Source organism: Drosophila novamexicana, unplaced genomic scaffold (genome assembly GCF_003285875.2).
Source record: "Drosophila novamexicana strain 15010-1031.04,08,12 unplaced genomic scaffold, DnovRS2.1 tig00000008-arrow-pilon, whole genome shotgun sequence".
NCBI classification, from domain to species: Eukaryota; Metazoa; Arthropoda; class Insecta; order Diptera; family Drosophilidae; genus Drosophila; species Drosophila novamexicana.
In genome coordinates, this window is record NW_020824765.1 from 5,241,838 (window position 1) to 5,267,678 (window position 25,841).

The 25,841-nt window shown below is 39.3% G+C and overlaps 1 protein-coding gene across 2 annotated transcripts in view; it reads left to right on the top strand.

The window, feature by feature from the left end:
- LOC115757984 (GTP-binding protein RAD) overlaps positions 1-25,841 on the top strand; it is a 45,248-nt gene that overhangs the window by 15,925 nt on the left and 3,482 nt on the right. For both annotated transcript variants that reach the window (XM_030698477.1, XM_030698485.1), the window contains exons 3-6: positions 3,676-3,823; positions 5,168-5,284; positions 10,403-10,714; positions 10,786-10,874. In XM_030698477.1, the coding sequence (XP_030554337.1) occupies positions 3,676-3,823; positions 5,168-5,284; positions 10,403-10,714; positions 10,786-10,874 (666 nt within the window). The remainder of the gene's footprint in view (positions 1-3,675; positions 3,824-5,167; positions 5,285-10,402; positions 10,715-10,785; positions 10,875-25,841) is intronic.

The window sequence follows — 25,841 nt, forward strand, 5'->3', positions numbered from 1 at the left end:
TCGGCCGGATGAGTGCGAAAACTAGAGTCGCGAGTCGTTGTCATTGCTGCGTGTCCTGCGGGTGGTTTTCGCAACAGCTACGCAGCAATGTGCAGCGCGCTTAAAGCTGAAGAATGTCAAATGTTGAATTTGCGAGGCATGTGGCAAAAAGTTGCTCAAACTCTGCAACAAGTTTTCTACTACACACACATGCCACATATGGGCGACACTGTTGCCGGGCGTGGCTCTTCTCCCGAAACGAAATGAGTTTTGTATTTTATATTTTGTTTGGTTTTTTGCTCTTGTTGCTCGTATAAAACTTTGAGCTCACGATTTCATAATAAGTTCACAATAAACGACGCAGACAGCAAAGTTTAATGAGAATGTGGAAAAAGCAGGAGACGGATAAAAGGCGAAGGCCCTGCCAATGCCAGACACAAAGACGGACTAATGACAAGTTAAAACACGATGCTCTCCGAGATTGTCATATCAGGATAAACAGAACTAAGCTCACACCATGCCAACTGCAACAACAACAACAAGGACACCAACAAAAACCCATTTCAACTAAAACAGAAACAACAACAAAAAAGTCATTTGCATGTAATGCATACAGCTATTCCCTAATGGAAGGACTCTGAGCGGGTTACAGGGATAAAACTCAATTTGAGTGCAGACAATTTTTCATTAAATTTGTATTTTAATGATAAATGTATCATATAATGCATTATTAATTAAAATGCGCTTCTCAATATTATTGAAATACGATACTATCGATTGTCCATAAGCACGCGAAAGAAATATCGATAACCAATTAGTCTGCGTAGCTGGATTAACTAGTTTAACTATTAGTAGTCTCTAATTATAGTTACCTCCACTGTGTGGGAGGCCTTAACCAAGACATTCTGTACTTGGCTAAAAGTCCCCACAGAATCTTGCAAAGTCATCTAAAAGCGCAACATCAGCATTAAGACAGGATGTTGTTTTTGCAACAGGCTCGAAATGGGACATGTTCGACGATTAGCAGACAGCAGCCTGGCAACTCGATATATATTAACAAAAATATATATATACATTGTTCAATAAAGACAAAAATGGAGTTTTTAATAAGAGCTAGGTGAAAGCAGTTGTCTTTTATTTCTGATTACTTAGTGAAACAAGGAACTACCATCCAAGGATTCCAACTGGTAACTCTTGCGAATAGGCAAGTGAAACGTTAAGGCTGGAACACTTTTACAGAAACGCGTGGAAACCACGAAACAACATTTAAGCTACAGTTACGTATGCTTGTATAAGTAGGTATTGAGCGAGCTCTGACAAAGGGTAAATTTATATCTACCCATCCAACATTTCATGTTGATCTTTGATAATGAGCTTTGTGGCCCATCTATTTTCCAAAATTCGAAGTATTGATAAAAGCCCGAAGCTTTGACAAAGAAACACAAATGCCACATAAAGCCGTTTTTTAAAATAAATTAAAAATAAAATAAAATTTCTCAAAAATTGTTCAGCTGTGGCGTAGAATTTTTGGAAAAAGGTTAAGAATGAATTTATAATTTTTTTTTGTAAATAGCTTTGGACAAGAATTTAAAGTTGAATGGATAAAAAGCTTAAAATTTGTATTTCCTAGTATTTTCCGACTGTTGATTCTACAAAATTAGTGAAACATATATTCATTAATATTAAATAATGAAAGCAAGCGAGAGAGACAGAGAGAGAGAGAGAGAGAGAGAGAGAGAGAGAGAGAGAGAGAGAGAGAGAGAGAGAGAGAGAGGAGGGCCATCGCACTGGAAGTAAACCTTTCGTTAAACATTTTCCAGCCAGGCGATGGTGGATTTTCCCGAAAAATGTGATACACAATACGCACTTGTAAAATAACCTTTAATTTCTTAAGTATGGTCTATTTAGTCGTTTTATAAAGGAATATTATTGTAGCCCTGCAGCATACGCAATCATATTTATATAGACTCTATGCACGACATATTGTAAGCTCGTGTTGTTTATATGCTGGACAAATGAAATAAATTAACAGCTGCGCAATGCCCCAAGGACTAATTGGGAATTAAGCAGATACAAATTGAAGACAAGGAGCAAGGACCTGGGCAGCCAGTACAACGACAGTTGGCCCGGATCAAAGGCACAAAAGCCGGATGTAATTAATTTTACCCCAGCAAGTGAAGACATGCTGCATCCGGCAGTGACACCAAAGAAGGAACTATATACACTACACATATAGATATAAATATATATGTATATATATATACGGTTGACCCCCTGCAACAATATTTGATTAAATCCGAAAATGAAGTAACACGCAAATATGGCACAAGAGCTGCAATTACGGGTCACGCGAGCTGCCGAGCTGCCGAGCGGCCCATGAATTGTGGGCGCCATAAAAAGGCGCTGGGCATTGGCCACTAAATAAACACCACAGAACTTGGCTAATGGCCGCCACCCGTCAGCCCCCACGCCACAACAAAGCTCTCAGTGTGGCCCAAATCCGCAGACACTTGACGACTGATGCCAGCACGTAAGCAACGCATCCGGCTAGCCCAGCGTGTGAAAGCCACAAAGTGAGCCGGGATAAGGGTGCGGGCTATTAGCGTGTGCTGGAGGAGCTGGAGGAGGTTGAGGGTGGTGGTGGTGCACTGCACAGCCGGAAGCTGCTAACAAAGTTCTGAGCCAACATTCACATGTGTCGGCGAAAGTTTTGTGCGGAAAACTAGCTGCAACCCGCAACTACTTTAGCACTGCCAAATGAGGCTGCCTGTGGGACAGGTGGTGCACGGACAGGTGTTTAAATGAGTTTTCGTTGTGTTGTCAACACGCTGCCGGCGCAGGCAGCAGGATTTAGTTAGCCGCAGGACGTGCATTAGAAACAAACGCAACGTTGATTGCCATTTCGAGAGCCACAAACCCACCGAATGGGTGGTGCGCCCTTGACATTTTGCCGTTCTTCTAGCCAGCTCAGCGTTTTTTTTTTGCACCCATTTCTTGTTTGTCTGTGTTAATCAGTCCGAAATGTCGACTTGATGCTGTGCCAAGTCTTGAAGCAGTCCATAAATTCTAAAGTGATGCAAAGTGCGCCAGCGGGGGCCTGTGGCTGGGGCGACAAACAAATGCAATTTGATTTGTGTTCGACATTTTGCAATTTAATTCCTCTTCTGCTGCGTGCTGCAGTGCATAAATCAAAGGCTGATCGCCTCTGAAATAGCCTTAGGTATAGCAATGGCCAGGTCTTTTGCTTTGTCCCTCAGCTGCAGCTGATTGATGTTACAATGGCTGATGGGCTAAAACGGAAGATTACGCCACGATGACCTTATGCTCAGCTAGCCTTGCAAAAAAGATATTATTTGTCACGAATAGTGTAAGGCATAGAAGAAGGTATTTATAAACATTTTCTTGAAGTAGATCGGGCAACTTTATCAGATGAATGAAAATGTCCCTTTGCTTTCCAAGAGATTATATAGCTTTTTGGGAAAATAGTGTCAACAAAAGACTTCTTTATATTTAAAAAATTTGATGGGGCTTAAAAGTGAAGCTCATAATTGCAAAGTTTGTTCAAGATATCCAATACTAACTTTTCGACTTCGATATAGCTATTGAGCTAGTTACATTGGATCGACTGAGGGTAGCTGTTCTTTCTGGTTTTTCTTGCTGTTAATCCCCCGACCGATTTGCTCTGCCTCTTTACAGGTACGCCGACGCACCCAGGCGCAGCAGCAGCAGCAGCAAACGACGCTGCAGGAGACGCGACCCTATTGCACCAGCGAGCCGCGTCTCAGCGAAACGGAGACGCCCCCGCAGCGCCGGAAGCTCTCCCAGCGCCGGCCGCAGCCACACGGTGAGTAGAGTCCTTGTAATGGCCGTCGGGGCAATCAAAAAGTGTGCTGCCACACAAATTAGTCAAGTGGCCGCATTTAATGCGGCCTTAATGCAGCTCAAGATACTAGCCAAATTGAGCAGGCGGCCCATAAATCGTTTTACGGCAGCAACAGCAGGAGCTGGCGACAGACAATGTTCCTAGTTATGAGCGACTATTTATAGCGCTGCGGGAGAAGGGCGCACTGAATCATGAACAATATTCGAAGCACTTTAAGCGACAAAACAGTTCCATTAGCGCCTTATAAACTTGATGTGCATATGCTTATAATAGATTTTTCGTATAAAGTTGATTTAATTAACGCCCTGTCGCCGCACTCAGACTGGACGATCGTTAAGCTTAACCATTGACCCACTTTTGGCGCACACCAATCTGAATAAAGCACCGAATGTACTTATGGTAACGCCCCCTTTGCCACTACCCCTCCACTTGACGCCTTTGTATATAAATCTGTGTCAGGCAGCAAACAACAACAAGAAACCGCTTTCAATGGGTAAAAAGAAAAACTTGACATTTCCGGGCAATGAAAAACAAGAGCAAAGCCTTTCGGGCGGCCGCAGCATAAATACTCTTGTTTATAAATTAGTCAATAGATTATTATTTAGGAAATTGATCTTGGGTGGAAACTTATAAGCAAGCTGTCTGGAAAGAGAAACTTACTAAAATTACGCGTAATAATATGCATAAGTCCGACAATAGATCTAGTATTATGCATTATTGTATGAGATAACAATAGACCAATTGTTTGACTAATATTATAACAGCACACATTAATCAGGGAGTAGTCAATTATTTTATTTAGCGATAGACTTAATAGGTCCTTTTTCTTTCCTTTAAGCCACTATAGAGCTTATACTTGTGGCCTTAAATAAAATATTAAATAAACCTGTGAGATTTTCGTCCAATTTTATAGTTGAAAGCTTGGCAAAAAATGTAAATTATGCTCATAATTAAGGGCTGGATTTATTTAAAGTTTCTATGCCATCATATAACATGATACTGTAGTCAGATTATAAGGACAATCTCCCGACTTGATAAAAAAATTCACTTTAAAATGATGCCAAATAATCGTTAGTGTGTTTCCAATACCTTCTCATCTCATGTAGATACAATGCTATAGATATATGATACACTTTTTACGCTTTTATAATAAATTCCTTATAATCTGCAACAACCTACACATTTCTGCACTCTGGCAATCTCAAGTTGAGAAATGTGCATCGCTTGCTTGTAAAACAAGTTGCAATCGTTGATTGTAATGCAATTTATAAAGATAGAAATTAATTTAATATCATGAATTTGCAGGGCATAGAAAATCGAACGCCTTCCTGGACGTGCCCACAATGAACATGCACCACCTGAGAGTGAACGATGACGACGAGGATGTGGATCGCCTGCGCACATTTAGTGCATCCAAAGGAGGTAAGTGCCAAAGGCAGCAGCAGATTGATAGAGAAAGCAGACACGAGCACCGAATGGGGCAGCTACACAAAAGGCTTCTTAGCCGCATTTATTAATTCCGAAATGGAAAATCAACAAAAGCGACGCCAGGACTGGATGCCAGAGCTTAGATTTTACAATGGCAACACACATGCCAGCAGCAGTTCGGACTCTGGGCAAACCAGGCCATTTGGAATATGTACAATTATTGTGTGTGAAGAACTTGGTGAAATCTCAAAAAGGTTGCCTTAAAAGGCAATCAGTGTCATTTAATGCCACTTAAGATAGGCACAACGCACTCTTTAGTTTTCAACAGATAGCATTTCTATATTTGTGTCACGTTATTGATACACATACGCAACGTGGGCCAATCCGACAGAAAGCGAGACGGAAACCGAAACCGAAACCTTAACGCGAACTTAGCATGCTTTAGCTACGCGCTATGTGCGTACGTGTGTGTGTGTGTCTTAGCCTGCATAAATGCATGTCTCCTTTAAGTACGTGTTTAAGCTCAACTGCCACACACAAGCCCACACACACACACACACACAAACACTCTTTGCTAGAATTGACACCGAGCAGCCATTTGCTATGCCCTAAGAGCGGGTATTCCGACTTAGCTAAGCATCAGACAACTTAAGAGTTGTGCCTCTTGGAATGTATTAAATGAAAGTAATATTTAAGGCATATATAGTTATTTTTCTGAGACAATTACTTTTATATTTCTGCTGCAGAACTTATAAGAGACATAATAAAGATACATGTTATTTTCAAGCGAGCGCTTGCGAAATACTCCAAGAAATGTCCATATATCTCTCAATCTAACCAAGATCAAATCGATCAAGGCTGCAAATGACTTCTCTTCTGAAGTGCTCTTAAACTCTATTACCCGGGAATCAATTTTCAGTTGGATCTATGAGATCTCTATCAAACGCCTTTTAGACTTCATCCGAGGTAGAGCAAAAGTGTATTCTGTGCAAAGGCTAGAGAACATGCACATTAAAGTGCAAGATTTTATAGGGTATTCAAGTGGCGCTGTTAGACTTCAAGTGAAACTTTGTAACTGGCAGCGACTGTCGCCCTGCGTAGAGGTACGTATGTATATATAGGAATACATATATATATATAGTAAAGTTGAGTACGTTAAATTGTCAGTCTTTTGACACTGGTTGGGTAAATGAAGCGCAGACTGGGGACATGTTTCAAATGGCATACGAAACACGCTGCATATTAAAATTCAATGAAGTTGCCAGCGTTTACTCAACTAAATTGCTTTCAAATACAAGAAAATGTCTACATATGCAAGTAGTCATCCCACCGAGAGTCTGTGCATGTGTGTGTGAGTGTGGGTGAATTCCTTGTGGTTGTGCCGGGTGCGTCATGTGCACAAATTTAATTAAACTTAATACGCAGTCGACTCAGGCACTAATCGCCAAACCGTAAAGCAAGCAAAACCCCATCAATTATGTTTACAGTTTGAATTTAAACAACAACCACTGGGAAAATAAAGAACATTTACAGAAAATTTCATTGAAGTGCGTAGGGGGCGTGGTGTTTGGGGCGTGCTGGGGCTTGGAGGCTGGTGAGCTGGTGGGATGATTAATTGAAGCGCTAGCGTGTGTCAGTCGTCATCGTCAGCCAATGAAGCGCCACCCAGTGAAAAATTCAATGAAAAGCTGTCCAAAAGCGGCCACAATGCGTTGCATGTTATGCGTGCATGTGTGTGTGTGTGTACGAGTGTGTGTGTGTGTGTGTAGCTCTTCTGCTGTGCTTAAGATTGAAATGGTGTCCGAGCTGGGAGCCTGGCTGCAGGACTGCGCCTGGTTATGATGACGCTCGCTGTGTAAATTCAATTATAATTGAATCATGTCCACGCACGCCCCGTTGAAGGATGTCTCTGGACATTGGGCGTTCGGTGACGTGGGCATGGTCGTGTGGGCGTACGTATGACCGAATCGGCACATACGACTTAGACGAGGCGCGGTTCATGTAGCTGGCATAGCTTAATTGGCTTCATCTCAGCTAAATAAATTATATACAAACGAATAAAAAGTGAAACGTTCGTTCATGCTCGACTCAGAGATATCCATTGAAATAATATTGTATATACATATATGCATATGTGAGCGGTAATAACAGAAGGGCTATCTATCTATCGTACTGAAGAATATAACTTATTCGTCTTTATACAAATTTCTGCCAATCGCAATTCTAAGCATTAAGACCGACTCGTCTGTTGATGAGGTACAAGATTCTATATGTACATATGGACACAGCAGACTGCAGCCCTGCCGAACCAGCTTCCTGCCCAGGGAGATTTTGCTCGTGAAGCTGGTTTGCCACATCCTTGAATTTTAATCCATTTTTAAATATTGCTACCACGCGTATTTATATACACAAGATTCGGTCCAAATTTGATCTCTAGCCACCTTGAAAGCGTGCGATACCCAGCTGAAAATAATTTAGCAAAAGGCAAACATGTGCGAAATCTCGTGCAACACTCGCCGAACTTTAAATCAATCGGCAAATAAAAATTGATATTTATTTTCTTAAGCAGTTATTCATTACCAAAAAATGTTCAAACAATGCGTGAAGGCAACTTCCAAAGGCGAAAATAGCTAAAATAATAATTTAAAGACACATCAAAAAGCAGAGAGCAAAATGAGTTAAACAAAAGCTGCGTCGATTGAGATAAATTCCACGAAGCATAAAAAGAAGGAAAAAACTCAAAAATGAATGAAAATTAATTTGAAAAGTGAAAACTCTTCAAAGTTTTTCCACTGTTTAGATTCTGCTGGCTTATTAGTTATGCAGACGAGTTCAATTATTTTTTATTACATTTCAGAGTTCATCTAGCGAAATGTTAAAGGCATAAACTTGGGCAATTTCTATAGCTAAACACTTGATCATTTGCTCAGCTAAATTTAAACATTCGGCATTTGTACAAATATTTATTGTAACAAAACGAAACAAAACACAAAGAAAAACGATTGTTTAAAAGCTAAATTTTATGGTCAGCAGTTTTCACCTTTTCTTTTCCTTTTCCTTTTTTTTTTTTTTTTTGGTTCGCATTCACAATATTAACAACGAAAATTCAAATGAAATTTTGCAAAATCGCAATTGTAATTTTTGCTATACTATAAATTGCCACCCAGCCGGGCGATTTTATGGCTTTCCAATGATGATGGCCGCACACCTACGCCCCTTTCCACCCCCCCCCCCCTGGCACCCGCTCGGGCACATGCAAATACACAGATTTATGCATTTGTAGATTTTTATTGCCATTTTGGCAATTAATTCAATTTACACAATTAATGACCGCAGCGTTTGCTTGAGAAAAATCTCTCGGCTAAATTCAGAAATAACCGAATGCAATAAAGCAGGCCATAAATCTATTTATGACATTTAAATGTACACAAAACAATCGCATAAACAGGCACAAGTCGAATGCAAACAATTTTGTTGCGGATTTTTACTTATTTTTCTTAAACCGTTGGCTCAATTTGACGACATTGAATGAATACATTCATAAAGACTTTTCAATTCTCAACTGCTTACATTTCATATGCTTTCTGTCAATTAATATATTCAAATCAAAATAGGTATAGAAATGCAATCCGAAATTAGTTTTGACCACATATATTTGAATTAAAACAAAACTGCCAACAATTAAGCTGTCTATAAAATGCTCAACTAACTATTTTGTGTTGTTTGCCAAACAAAATTATTTGTAAATGCATGTGTATTCACAGCAGCTGGTAAACAAAGGCATAGTCTTCACAACTTGCAGCTAATCCTTGTGTTAAATACACTGTAAAGTATGTTTTATATATACATATATGTAAGTGTAGCAAAACTATGGAAAGTTTACTTCATCGTCAAATGGCGCCATCGAATGTTTCGGTAACTGGTACATTACACAATCGATAACATCCTTGGTGCTCTTAATATTGGTAAAGATCGTTGTAAATACTAAAGTGCTGCGATGTATGAATATATATAGAGATAGGTGATATATATACATACGTATATATATCGAAATATGGATAGGCAAGTTGTATCAATGTTGGAAAGAAAACAACAACGGTACAAAGAGCTTTGATGCTTAGGTCAAAGTCATTGTTGTGAAATAAAGATATTGAAAAAATTAGAAAACACTGCGTACTTTATAAAATGCACATTTTCCTTAATTTATTGAACTTTTGTCAACACCAATCAGATTGATAGTTATAAATAATTGCAAAAACAACACGATAAAAAGTTATCGATAGCACATTGGCAAACAAAAATCAATCATTTAATGAGTTATGTTATGGAAGCTCTTAGTAGCGAAAAATTCTAGTAAAAACCAACGATGGTGACAAGCTGCCAGGGAAATTTCGATGTCAGAGACAACTTTAAACATTTGTTTAGGATAGCTTTATATATTTACAAATGTATTTCTTTTGAAGTACTTTAGCCTACTCGAGCAGACGCAAATAAAATATTTACATAGGTCCGACATATAGGCAAACAATCTGCATCGGCGGCCACAAAATATAAACAGAAAATTGGCATTTCAAATGCCTGCCTCAATGTGACTGGCTAAAATTTATAGATAAGCGCAAATGCATATTGCAGCTAATGAATTTTTAAATTTAAAGCCTCTATTCAATCTTGCTGTCCGCCTGCTGCACAGCTGCACGAAAACCATTTCAAATAAACTACGAAGAGTGAAACAAAATAAATAAATTGAAGGGCTGCAGCAGCATTTGAAAAGGCGCAACAACTGGCAACATGTTCGCCATATTACAGCCGCAGACAACACGAAGTGCGGCTGGATGAGAGCAGAGCACGGCTGTAGCTCACACAACAGATAGATTAAGCATTGTTGTTGTTGTTTTAGTTTGTTTGTGTAGTCATAGTCTGCTGCCTCCGGCAGGCAAACGTAATTTTAGCCAGGCTCAACGCGGCGTATGAGTAACACATGCCGTCTCGTTGCGCATACGCCGCATAGGCCCGAGCCATGCGTTACATTTAGACAATTTTTGTGTGGTTCTTTTTTTTCTACTCGGCAACATTTGCGAAATGCAACTCATGGCTTGCACCACATTCATGCAGGCATCATCAATCGCGGCGACTCCTTCCGCAGGCGCCGCTCGCGCAGCAACAGCCTCGCGCCGGTTAGTCCCATGCATCCACGTAATGCGATGGCCGGTCTTAACGGTGCCGGCGGCGGCGGCAGCAGTCTGGGGCTGGGCAACAATTACAATGGCGGCAGCAGCAATGGCTTCGCCGCCAGCTCCGGCCAGGATAATCATCAGCCGGTGGAATTCTATCGCGTCGAGATGCTCGGCTCGCCTGGTGTTGGCAAACAGGCGCTCGTTTCCCAATTTCGCACCTCCGACTGCATCAATGCCTACGATGGACCAGGTAAGTGCAGCAGCTGTCGTATTACAAAAAAAAAAGACTAATACCCTGCCCCTTGATCTGGGTTTTTGCAGAGTGCGATGAGGACGAGCAAAACATTTCAATTATTCTGAATGGCACCGAGTCGGAGCTGAAGTTCCTCACTGGCAATCCGGAAAGCAAGGTAAGTCAAGCGCAAAAGCCCAAACGATCCATTTGTCAAAGTGTACAACACACTCACACTCACACACAAAAACAAATACACACGCACACATATATTTTAACATTAGCTTGCAGCTGTTGTCCTTTCGGGCACTTTTCGCATTTGTGTCCCTGGTGACCAGCATTGTTGTTGTGTGTGTGCGTGCCATAATTGCTGTTAAATATATCAATATTAACCTAGGGACTGCCCACAACTACATTTACAATTCCTACCCTCGCCACTGGAAGACAAATTTTGGCATTTGAACAGGGCCAACCGCTTGAACTTGACTGAAAGCCATTTGTTATTTTGTCTCAACACAAATTCAATTAATTACAAATGCAAACTAAGCAAATGCGACTTGAATTGTGTGTAAAGTGGGCGTGGCACAACAACTGCCGCCACTCAAAGTTTAAGCAGCCACTAATTAGGCCACAAAAGCGAAATCTCTGAATAACTGGAAATATTAATAATAACCGAAGAACCGAAAATGGCCAAGAACTTTACCAAACTGCAACTTGCATAAAGAGAGCGAGACAGAGAGAGAGAGAGGGAGAAGGGCAGAAAAGAAGAAGGTTTTTGAATGCTGTGTCATGCAGCATGCTGCTACGTTGCCTGCATACTCAAGTGCCAGTCGGCAGAAGGAATGTTTTGTACCTTAAAAAAAAAGAGCAAAAGGTGGGTGAGTTCTTTATGCTGAGCCTCGGCATGCCGTGTAGCTCCTCGAGAAAAAGGCTAAGCTGGTCAGGTACTTGAAAAATTAAGACTGAAACAATAGAAAAGTATAGGTTGAACACTAAGACTATGATGTACTCTAACCAATATTTACCAGGCAATTAAATGGGATAAACATAGCAATATGACGGCTAGAAGTAAATCTAAATTAGACATAGTCTAAGAAGTAGCCACATTTGCAGCACAGATAGTCTATTGTACAGCGTAACCCATTCAATAGAAGAAGAGTGCTATAAGGAATCACTTTAAGAAGAAGAAAGGAGAAGGCATCACCGACAACTAAGCATCCCAAAAAATAAATCAAGTGATCTTGCTATAACAAAAAGATAAATACAAGAAAATTGTTAGAAATATTCATGAGCTTCTGCCTGACTTAATACTGAATGTGTAACAATGGAGAAGACCATTTTACCTAAAAACCAGAATGCAAGGTACACCGAAGATCTAATACCCTTGTATGCATTTGCCATACAGTTTTGCAGATATGTCAAAATAGTGAAGCTCGACAAATATCGTCATTCAAAAACTCATGTTTCAACCGATTCTTCCTATAGAGGTATATAACATAGGATTTCGGCATTGTTATGATTTGGCTATTGTGTAAGCAGTATATTAACCAATAAATGGCGGGTTTTCTCAAGATAAACTTGATAAACAATTAAGTTTTTCATACAAGAACTTACCTTACGACTGATCGTTCCTATGGCAGCTATATGATATAGTGCTCCAATCTGGACGGTTCCCCATATATGTTCTGCCTGCAACAGAAAGACGGATAGTTTTAAGACTGTGAGACACGTTTGCATTGAAAAAGACAAACGGATTTGGAATGATCTAGAATATATATACTTTACGGAGTATGTCTCCTTCTATGCCTTACACATAGGGCATACAAAATAAAAGAATATATATATTTCTAAGATTATTCCATTCAAAATGATCTTTTTTAAAATAAAATAAACAAGGTTCTAGTCGGGAGCTCTCCACTAAGGGATACCCTGAACCCTCTTCTTCCAACATCAAATGCATATATATACTCTATTTTAGAAGCTATATGTCAAGTTTGGTGACTCTAGTTCTTATTATTTACCAAAATTGCCCAAAAAACAGGATATCGATTTTTATCGATTGCTTGGAAACGGAGTAAGTTATTGATTATCGGAAACAAACTCGATCTGCGCAGTAACTAGGAGCATCTACATCTAAAATTTCAAGTTTCTAGCTCTTATAGGTTCTGAGATCCTTGCGTTCATACATACGGACGGACGGACGGACGGGCAGACAGACGGACATGGCTAGATCGACTCAACTATTTATGCTGATCAAGAATATATATACTTTATGGGGTCGGAGATTCTTCCTTCTGCCTGTTACATACATTTGGCTTTCGCACAAATACAGGGTATAAAAAGCCAAACTTCGTGAAAATCGGATGAGATTTGACCGAGTTATGGGGGTGGTAATTTTTGACCCATGTCTAGATACGAGTCTTGGGGTAAGATTTGGACATGAATTTCGACTAAAAAATCGCTGTTCATATTTGAATGCCAGATTAATCTAGAGGGAAAACCATTAAGAAAACGCCAAACTTCGTGAATATCGGATGAGATTTAGCCGAGATATGGGGGTGGTCATTTTTGACCCATGTCTATATACGAATCTTGGGGTAAGATTTGTACTTGAATTTCGACTAAAAAATCGGTGTCGAGATTTGAATGCCAGATTAATCTAGAGGGAAAACCATGAAGAAAAATCCAAACTTCGTGAAAATCGGATGAGATTTGGCCGAGATATGGGGGTGGTAATTTTTGACCCATGTCTATATACGAATCTTGGGGTAAGATTTGGACATGAATTTCGACTAAAAAATCGCTGTTCATATTTGAATGCCAGATTAATCTAGAGGGAAAACCATGTAGAAAAATCCAAACTTCGTGAAAATCGGATGAGATTTGACCGAGTTATGGGGGTGGTCATTTTTGACCCATGTCTATATACGAATCTTGGGGTAAGATTTGGACATGAATTTCGACTAAAAAATCGATGTTCATATTTGAATGCCAGATTAATCTAGAGGGAAAACCATGTAGAAAAATCCAAACTTCGTGGAAATCTGATGAGATTTGACCGAGTTATGGGGGTGGTCATATTTGACCCATGTCTATATACGAATCTTGGGGTAAGATTTGGACTTGAATTTCGACTAAAAAATCGGTGTCGAGATTTGAATGCAAGATTAATCTAGAGGGAAAACCATGAAGAAAAATCCAAACTTCGTGGAAATCTGATGAGATTTGACCGAGTTATGGGGGTGGTCATATTTGACCCATGTCTATATACGAATCTTGGGGTGAGATTTGGACATGAATTTCGACCAAAAAATCGGTGTCGAGATTTGAATGCAAGATTAATCTAGAGGGAAAACCATGAAGAAAAATCAAAACTTCGTGGAAATCTGATAAGATTTGACCGAGTTATGGAGGTGGTCATATTTGACCCATGTCTATATACGAATCTTGGGGTAAGATTTAGACATGAATTTCGACTAAAAAATCGATGTTCATATTTGAATGCCAGATTAATCTAGAGGGAAAACCATATAAAAAAATCCAAACTTCGTGGAAATCTGATGAGATTTGACCGAGTTATGGGGGTGGTCATATTTGACCCATGTCTATATACGAATCTCGGGGTAAGATTTGGACTTGAATTTCGACTAAAAAATCGGTGTCGAGATTTGAATGCAAGATTAATCTAGAGGGAAAACCATGAAGAAAAATCCAAACTTCGTGGAAATCTGATGAGATTTGACCGAGTTATGGGGGTGGTCATATTTGACCCATGTCTATATACGAATCTTGGGGTAAGATTTGGACTTGAATTTCGACCAAAAAATCGGTGTCGAGATTTGAATGCAAGATTAATCTAGAGGGAAAACCATGAAGAAAAATCAAAACTTCGTGGAAATCTGATAAGATTTGACCGAGTTATGGAGGTGGTCATATTTGACCCATGTCTATATACGAATCTTGGGGTAAGATTTAGACATGAATTTCGACTAAAAAATCGATGTTCATATTTGAATGCCAGATTAATCTAGAGGGAAAACCATGTAAAAAATCCAAACTTCGTGGAAATCTGATGAGATTTGACCGAGTTATGGGGGTGGTCATATTTGACCCATGTCTATATACGAATCTCGGGGTAAGATTTGGACTTGAATTTCGACTAAAAAATCGGTGTCGAGATTTGAATGCAAGATTAATCTAGAGGGAAAACCATGAAGAAAAATCCAAACTTCGTGGAAATCTGATGAGATTTGACCGAGTTATGGGGGTGGTCATATTTGACCCATGTCTATATACGAATCTTGGGGTAAGATTTGGACTTGAATTTCGACCAAAAAATAGGTGTCGAGATTTGAATGCCAGATTAATCTAGAGGGAAAACCATGAAGAAAACGCCAAACTTCGTGAAAATCGGATGAGATTTGGCCGAGATATGGGGGTGGTAAATGTTGACCCATGTCTATATACGAATCTTGGGGTAAGATTTGGACATGAATTTCGACTAAAAAATCGGTGTCGAGATTTGAATGCAAGATTAATCTAGAGGGAAAACCATGAAGAAAAATCCAAACTTCGTGAAAATCGGATGAGATTTGGCCGAGATATGGGGGTGGTAAATGTTGACCCATGTCTATATACGAATCTTGGGGTAAGATTTGGACATGAATTTCGACTAAAAAATCGGTGTCGAGATTTGAATGCAAGATTAATCTAGAGGGAAAACCATGAAGAAAAATCCAAACGTCGTGGAAATCTGATGAGATTTGGCCGAGATATGGGGGTGGTAAATTTTGACCCATGTCTATATACGAATCTTGGGGTAAGATTTGGACATGAATTTCGACTAAAAAATCGCTGTTCATATTTGAATGCCAGATTAATTTAGAGGGAAAACCATGTAGCAAAATCCAAACTTCGTGGAAATCTGATGAGATTTGACCGAGTTATGGGGGTGGTCATTTTTGACCCATGTCTACATACGAATCTTGGGGTAAGATTTGGACATGAATTTCGACTAAAAAATCGATGTTCATATTTGAATGCCAGATTAATCTAGAGGGAAAACCATGAAGAAAACGCCAAACTTCGTGAAAATCGGATGAGATTTGGCCGAGATATGGGGGTGGTAAATGTTGACCCATGTCTATATACGAATCTTGGGGTAAGATTTGGACATGAATTTCGACTAAAAAATCGGTGTCGAGATTTGAATGCAAGATTAATCTAGAGGGAAAACCATGAAGAAAACGCCAAACTTCGTGAAAATCGGATGAGATTTGGCCGAGATATGGGGGTGGTAAATGTTGACCCATGTCTATATACGAATCTTGGGGTAAGATTTGGACATGAATTTCGACTAAAAAATCGGTGTCGAGATTTGAATGCAAGATTAATCTAGAGGGAAAACCATGAAGAAAAATCCAAACGTCGTGGAAATCTGATGAGATTTGGCCGAGATATGGGGGTGGTAAATTTTGACCCATGTCTATATACGAATCTTGGGGTAAGATTTGGACATGAATTTCGACTAAAAAATCGCTGTTCATATTTGAATGCCAGATTAATCTAGAGGGAAAACCATGTAGCAAAATCCAAACTTCGTGGAAATCTGATGAGATTTGACCGAGTTATGGGGGTGGTCATTTTTGACCCATGTCTACATACGAATCTTGGGGTAAGATTTGGACATGAATTTCGACTAAAAAATCGATGTTCATATTTGAATGCCAGATTAATCTAGAGGGAAAACCATGAAGAAAACGCCAAACTTCGTGAAAATCTGATGAGATTTGACCGAGTTATGGGGGTGGTCATTTTTGACCCATGTCTACATACGAATCTTGGGGTAAGATTTGGACATGAATTTCGACTAAAAAATCGATGTTCATATTTGAATGCCAGATTAATCTAGAGGGAAAACCATGTAGAAAAATCCAAACTTCGTGGAAATCTGATGAGATTTGACCGAGTTATGGGGGTGCTCATATTTGACCCATGTCTATATACGAATCTTGGGGTAAGATTTGGACTTGAATTTCGACCAAAAAATCGGTGTCGAGATTTGAATGCCAGATTAATCTAGAGGGAAAACCATGAAGAAAACGCCAAACTTCGTGAAAATCGGATGAGATTTGGCCGAGATATGGGGGTGGTAAATGTTGACCCATGTCTATATACGAATCTTGGGGTAAGATTTGGACATGAATTTCGACTAAAAAATCGGTGTCGAGATTTGAATGCAAGATTAATCTAGAGGGAAACCATGAAGAAAACGCCAAACTTCGTGAAAATCTGATGAGATTTGACCGAGTTATGGGGGTGGTCATTTTTGACCCATGTCTACATACGAATCTTGGGGTAAGATTTGGACATGAATTTCGACTAAAAATTCGATGTTCATATTTGAATGCCAGATTAATCTAGAGGGAAAACCATGTAGAAAAATCCAAACTTCGTGGAAATCTGATGAGATTTGACCGAGTTATGGGGGTGGTCATATTTGACCCATGTCTATATACGAATCTTGGGGTAAGATTTGGACTTGAATTTCGACTAAAAAATCGGTGTCGAGATTTGAATGCAAGATTAATCTAGAGGGAAAACCATGAAGAAAAATCCAAACTTCGTGGAAATCTGATGAGATTTGACCGAGTTATGGGGGTGGTCATATTTGACCCATGTCTATATACGAATCTTGGGGTAAGATTTGGACATGAATTTCGACTAAAAAATCGATGTTCATATTTGAATGCCAGATTAATCTAGAGGGAAAACCATGAAGAAAAATCCAAACTTCGTGGAAATCTGATAAGATTTGACCGAGTTATGGAGGTGGTCATATTTGACCCATGTCTATATACGAATCTTGGGGTAAGATTTGGACATGAATTTCGACTAAAAAATCGATGTTCATATTTGAATGCCAGATTACACTAGAGGGAAAACCATGTAGCAAAATCCAAACTTCGTGGAAATCTGATGAGATTTGACCGAGTTATGGGGGTGGTCATATTTGACCCATGTCTATATACGAATCTTGGGGTAAGATTTGGACTTGAATTTCGACTAAAAAATCGGTGTCGAGATTTGAATGCAAGATTAATCTAGAGGGAAAACCATGAAGAAAAATCCAAACTTCGTGGAAATCTGATGAGATTTGACCGAGTTATGGGGGTGGTCATATTTGACCCATGTCTATATACGAATCTTGGGGTAAGATTTGGACATGAATTTCGACTAAAAAATCGATGTTCATATTTGAATGCCAGATTAATCTAGAGGGAAAACCATGTAGAAAAATCCAAACTTCGTGGAAATCTGATGAGATTTGACCGAGTTATGGGGGTGCTCATATTTGACCCATGTCTATATACGAATCTTGGGGTAAGATTTGGACTTGAATTTCGACCAAAAAATCGGTGTCGAGATTTGAATGCCAGATTAATCTAGAGGGAAAACCATGAAGAAAACGCCAAACTTCGTGAAAATCGGATGAGATTTGGCCGAGATATGGGGGTGGTAAATGTTGACCCATGTCTATATACGAATCTTGGGGTAAGATTTGGACTTGAATTTCGACTAAAAAATCGGTGTCGAGATTTGAATGCAAGATTAATCTAGAGGGAAACCATGAAGAAAACGCCAAACTTCGTGAAAATCTGATGAGATTTGACCGAGTTATGGGGGTGGTCATTTTTGACCCATGTCTACATACGAATCTTGGGGTAAGATTTGGACATGAATTTCGACTAAAAATTCGATGTTCATATTTGAATGCCAGATTAATCTAGAGGGAAAACCATGTAGAAAAATCCAAACTTCGTGGAAATCTGATGAGATTTGACCGAGTTATGGGGGTGGTCATATTTGACCCATGTCTATATACGAATCTTGGGGTAAGATTTGGACTTGAATTTCGACTAAAAAATCGGTGTCGAGATTTGAATGCAAGATTAATCTAGAGGGAAAACCATGAAGAAAAATCCAAACTTCGTGGAAATCTGATGAGATTTGACCGAGTTATGGGGGTGGTCATATTTGACCCATGTCTATATACGAATCTTGGGGTAAGATTTGGACATGAATTTCGGCCAAAAAATCGGTGTCGAGATTTGAATGCAAGATTAATCTAGAGGGAAAACCATGAAGAAAAATCCAAACTTCGTGGAAATCTGATAAGATTTGACCGAGTTATGGAGGTGGTCATATTTGACCCATGTCTATATACGAATCTTGGGGTAAGATTTAGACATGAATTTCGACTAAAAAATCGATGTTCATATTTGAATGCCAGATTACACTAGAGGGAAAACCACGTAGAAAAATCCAAACTTCGTGGAAATCTGATGAGATTTGACCGAGTTATGGGGGTGGTCATATTTGACCCATGTCTATATACGAATCTTGGGGTAAGATTTGGACTTGAATTTCGACTAAAAAATCGGTGTCGAGATTTGAATGCAAGATTAATCTAGAGGGAAAACCATGAAGAAAAATCCAAACTTCGTGGAAATCTGATGAGATTTGACCGAGTTATGGGGGTGGTCATATTTGACCCATGTCTATATACGAATCTTGGGGTAAGATTTGGACATGAATTTCGGCCAAAAAATCGGTGTCGAGATTTGAATGCAAGATTAATCTAGAAGGAAAACCATGAAGAAAAATCCAAACTTCGTGGAAATCTGATAAGATTTGACCGAGTTATGGAGGTGGTCATATTTGACCCATGTCTATATACGAATCTTGGGGTAAGATTTAGAAATGAATTTCGACTAAAAAATCGATGTTCATATTTGAATGCCAGATTAATCTAGAGGGAAAACCATGTAGAAAAATCCAAACTTCGTGGAAATCTGATGAGATTTGACCGAGTTATGGGGGTGGTCATATTTGACCCATGTCTATATACGAATCTTGGGGTAAGATTTGGACTTGAATTTCGACTAAAAAATCGGTGTCGAGATTTGAATGCCAGATTAATCTAGAGGGAAAACCATGAAGAAAACGCCAAACTTCGTGAAAATCGGATGAGATTTGGCCGAGATATGGGGGTGGTAAATGTTGACCCATGTCTATATACGAATCTTGGGGTAAGATTTGGACATGAATTTCGACTAAAAAATCGGTGTCGAGATTTGAATGCCAGATTAATCTAGAGGGAAAACCATGTAGCAAAATCCAAACTTCGTGGAAATCTGATGAGATTTGACCGAGTTATGGGGGTGGTAAATTTTGACCCATGTCTATATACGAATCTTGGGGTAAGATTTGGACATGAATTTCGACTAAAAAATCGATGTTCATATTTGAATGCCAGATTAATCTAGAGGGAAAACCATGAAGAAAACGCCAAACTTCGTGAAAATCTGATGAGATTTGACCGAGTTATGGGGGTGGTCATTTTTGACCCATGTCTACATACGAATCTTGGGGTAAGATTTGGACATGAATTTCGACTAAAAAATCGATGTTCATATTTGAATGCCAGATTAATCTAGAGGGAAAACCATGTAGAAAAATCCAAACTTCGTGGAAATCTGATGAGATTTGACCGAGTTATGGGGGTGCTCATATTTGACCCATGTCTATATACGAATCTTGGGGTAAGATTTGGACATGAATTTCGACTAAAAAATCGGTGTCGAGATTTGAATGCAAGATTAATCTAGAGGGAAAACCATAAAGAAAAATCCAAACTTCGTGGAAATCTGATGAGATTTGACCGAGTTATGGGGGTGGTCATATTTGACCCATGTCTATATACGAATCTTGGGGTAAGATTTGGACATGAATTTCGACTAAAAAATCGGTGTCGAGATTTGAATGCAAGATTAATCTAGAGGGAAAACCATGAAGAAAAATCCAAACGTCGTGGAAATCTGATGAGATTTGGCCGAGATATGGGGGTGGTAATTTTTGAACCATGTCTATATACGAATCTTGGGGTAAGATTTGGACATGAATTTCGACTAAAAAATCGATGTTCAGATTTAAATGCCAGATTAATCTAGAGGGGAAACCATGAAGAAAACGCCAAACTTCGTGAAAATCGGATGAGATTTGACCGAGTTATGGGGGTGGTCATTTTTGACCCATGTCTACATACGAATCTTGAGGTAAGATTTGGACATGAATTTCGACTAAAAAATCGATGTTCATATTTGAATGCCAGATTAATCTAGAGGGAAAACCATGTAGAAAAATCCAAACTTCGTGGAAATCTGATGAGATTTGACCGAGTTATGGGGGTGGTAATTTTTGACCCATGTCTATATACGAATCTTGGGGTAAGATTTGGACATGAATTTCGACTAAAAAATCGGTGTCGAGATTTGAATGCAAGATTAATCTAGAGGGAAAACCATAAAGAAAAATCCAAACTTCGTGGAAATCTGATGAGATTTGACCGAGTTATGGGGGTGGTCATATTTGACCCATGTCTATATACGAATCTTGGGGTAAGATTTGGACATGAATTTCGACTAAAAAATCGGTGTCGAGATTTGAATGCAAGATTAATCTAGAGGGAAAACCATGAAGAAAAATCCAAACGTCGTGGAAATCTGATGAGATTTGGCCGAGATATGGGGGTGGTAATTTTTGAACCATGTCTATATACGAATCTTGGGGTAAGATTTGGACATGAATTTCGACTAAAAAATCGATGTTCAGATTTAAATGCCAGATTAATCTAGAGGGGAAACCATGAAGAAAACGCCAAACTTCGTGAAAATCGGATGAGATTTGACCGAGTTATGGGGGTGGTCATTTTTGACCCATGTCTACATACGAATCTTGAGGTAAGATTTGGACATGAATTTCGACTAAAAAATCGATGTTCATATTTGAATGCCAGATTAATCTAGAGGGAAAACCATGTAGAAAAATCCAAACTTCGTGGAAATCTGATGAGATTTGACCGAGTTATGGGGGTGGTAATTTTTGACCCATGTCTATATACGAATCTTGGGGTAAGATTTGGACATGAATTTCGACTAAAAAATCGGTGTCGAGATTTGAATGCAAGATTAATCTAGAGGGAAAACCATAAAGAAAAATCCAAACTTCGTGGAAATCTGATGAGATTTGACCGAGTTATGGGGGTGGTCATATTTGACCCATGTCTATATACGAATCTTGGGGTAAGATTTGGACATGAATTTCGACTAAAAAATCGGTGTCGAGATTTGAATGCAAGATTAATCTAGAGGGAAAACCATGAAGAAAAATCCAAACGTCGTGGAAATCTGATGAGATTTGGCCGAGATATGGGGGTGGTAATTTTTGACCCATGTCTATATACGAATCTTGGGGTAAGATTTAGACTTGAATTTCGACCAAAAAATCGGTGTCGATATTTGAATGCCAGATTAATCTAGAGGGAACACCCTGAAGAAAAATCCAAACTTCGTGGAAATCTGATGAGATTTGACCGAGTTATGGGGGTGGTCATATTTGACCCATGTCTATATACGAATCTTGGGGTAAGATTTGGACATGAATTTCGACTAAAAAATCGATGTTCAGATTTGAATGCCAGATTAATCTAGAGGGAAAACCATGTAGAAAAATCCAAACTTCGTGGAAATCTGATGAGATTTGACCGAGTTATGGGGGTGCTCATATTTGACCCATGTCTATATACGAATCTTGGGGTAAGATTTTGACATGAATTTCGACTAAAAAATCGGTGTCGATATTTGAATGCCAGATTAATCTAGAGGGAAAACCATGAAGAAAACGCCAAACTTCGTGAAAATCGGATGAGATTTGACCAAGTTATGGGGATCGTAATTTTTGACCCATGTCTATATACGAATCTTGGGGTAAGATTTAGACTTGAATTTCGACCAAAAAATCGGTGTCGAGATTTGAATGCCAGATTAATCTAGAGGGAAAACCATGAAGAAAACGCCAAACTTCGTGAAAATCTGATGAGATTTGACCGAGTTATGGGGGTGGTCATTTTTGACCCATGTCTACATACGAATCTTGGGGTAAGATTTGGACATGAATTTCGACTAAAAAATCGATGTTCATATTTGAATGCCAGATTAATCTAGAGGGAAAACCATGTAGAAAAATCCAAACTTCGTGGAAATCTGATGAGATTTGACCGAGTTATGGGGGTGCTCATATTTGACCCATGTCTATATACGAATCTTGGGGTAAGATTTGGACATGAATTTCGACCAAAAAATCGGTGTCGAGATTTAAATGCAAGATTAATCTAGAGGGAAAACCATGAAGAAAAATCCAAACGTCGTGGAAATCTGATGAGATTTGGCCGAGATATGGGGGTGGTAATTTTTGACCCATGTCTATATACGAATCTTGGGGTAAGATTTAGACTTGAATTTCGACCAAAAAATCGGTGTCGATATTTGAATGCCAGATTAATCTAGAGGGAACACCCTGAAGAAAAATCCAAACTTCGTGGAAATCTGATGAGATTTGACCGAGTTATGGGGGTGGTCATATTTGACCCATGTCTATATACGAATCTTGGGGTAAGATTTGGACATGAATTTCGACTAAAAAATCGATGTTCAGATTTAAATGCCAGATTAATCTAGAGGGGAAACCATGAAGAAAACGCCAAACTTCGTGAAAATCGGATGAGATTTGACCAAGTTATGGGGGTCGTAATTTTTGACCCATGTCTATATACGAATCTTGGGGTAAGATTTAGACTTGAATTTCGACCAAAAAATCGGTGTCGAGATTTGAATGCCAGATTAATCTAGAGGGAAAACCATGAAGAAAACGCCAAACTTCGTGAAAATCGGATGAGATTTGGCCGAGATATGGGGGTGGTAAATTTTGACTCATGTCTATATACGAATCTTGGGGTAAGACTTGGACATGAATTTCGACAAAAAAATCGCTGTTCATATTTAAATGCCAGATTAATCTAGAGGGAAAACCATGTAGCAAAATCCAAACTTCGTGGAAATCTGATGAGATTTGACCGAGTTATGGGGGTGGTCATTGTTGACCCATGTCTATATACGAATCTTGGGGTAAGATTTGGACATGAATTTCGACTAAAAAATCGATGTTCATATTTGAATGCCAGATTAATCTAGAGGGAAAACCATGAAAAAAACGCCAAACTTCGTGAAAATCTGATGAGATTTGACCGAGTTATGGGGGTGGTCATTTTTGACCCATGTCTACATACGAATCTTGGGGTAAGATTTGGACATGAATTTCGACTAAAAAATCGCTGTTCATATTTGAATGCCAGATTAATCTAGAGGGAAAACCATGTAGCAAAATCCAAACTTCGTGGAAATCTGATGGGATTTGACCGAGTTATGGGGCTGGTCATATTTGACCCATGTCTATATACGAATCTTGGGGTAAGATTTGGACATGAATTTCGACTAAAAAATCGATGTTCATATTTGAATGCCAGATTAATCTAGAGGGAAAACCATGAAAAAAACGCCAAACTTCGTGAAAATCGGATGAGATTTGGCCGAGATATGGGGCTGGTCATATTTGACCCATATACGAATCTTGGGGTAAGATTTAGACTTGAATTTCGACCAAAAAATCGGTGTCGAGATTTGAATGCCAGATTAATCTAGAGGGAAAACCATGTAGCAAAATCCAAACGTCGTGGAAATCTGATGAGATTTGGCCGAGATATGGGGGTGGTAAATTTTGTCCCATGTCTATATACGAATCTTGGGGTAAGATTTGGACATGAATTTCGACTAAAAAATCGCTGTTCATATTTGAATGCCAGATTAATCTAGAGGGAAAACCATGTAGCAAAATCCAAACTTCGTGGAAATCTGATGGGATTTGACCGAGTTATGGGGCTGGTCATATTTGACCCATGTCTATATACGAATCTTGGGGTAAGATTTGGACATGAATTTCGAGTAAAAATCGATCGTGAAGAAAAATCCTATATCATATATATATTCTATTTTAGAAGCTATAAGTCATGTTTGGTGACTCTAGTTCTTATTATTTACCAAAATTGCCCAAAAAACATTATATCGATATAGATTTTTATCGATTGCTTGGAAACGGAGTAAGTTATCGATTATCGGAAACAAACTCGATCTGCGCGGGAGCTAGGAGCACCTACATATAAAATTTCTAGTCTCTAGCTCTTATAGGTTCTGAGATCCTTGCGTTCAAACATACGGACGGACGGACGGACGGACAGAAGGACATGGCTAGATCGACTCGGATATTGATGCTGATCAAGAATATATATACTTTATGGGGTCGGAGTTGCTTCCTTCTGCCTGTTACATACATTTGGCTTTCGCACAAATACAATATACCCTTATACCCATTTTTAATGGGTTCAGGGTATAAAAATACTCGAGTTGAACAAATCGCAATTCAGTGTAAGAAAAGAAAGTTCAAAAGGTAACTTAAATTGCCCACGGAGGACCTTCGCGAAGTGAATTAAGCAGATTATTTAAAAATGTTATGCCTGAGCTATATGACAGACAGCAATGTGCTCTCATGAAATACACCGAAGAGATTCTTCAAGCCTATGCGGACCGGTTCAATTTTTTCAGCAGGGGGGCTTTCAGGGGTATGGCAAAACGGCAAGAATAACAAATACTAAACAATTTTTGCAATAACAAGCAAAACAACAATAACAACAACAATACGCAGAGCGGCGATAAACATGCAATCGAAATGCCAAATTGCTGGCCAAATGCCAAATGACCAGCAAGACGCCCAACGGTCAAACCGACGACGTACGTACTGCTAGCCGGAACGGGCGGGGCGGGGAAGTGGGCGTGCGAATGGATCCTAAAGCGTATGTATATATATATACATATATATGTTGGGGTCGGTTGAGGGGAACGCGCTTTGGCGCAAGCAATAATGGACGATGATTAAGGCGACGTTTGCGGGCCAACAGACAGACAGAGGGGAGGGCGCAAGCATGCGGGTGGCGGCGGTAGGTGTTGGGGCAGCATGCAGCGTTGACAAACAAGAGGAAATGGCAACAATTTATACATTCTGGACACAGAGCAAGCACAAAGCCAAGCGCATTAAAGCGTTGCGCGTTCACGCAAAAGTTGAAAGTTGAAAGAACAAATAATAAACAGCAAAAATGTTAGCTCAACTCGCGGCAAATGCACACGAGAATGGCCGT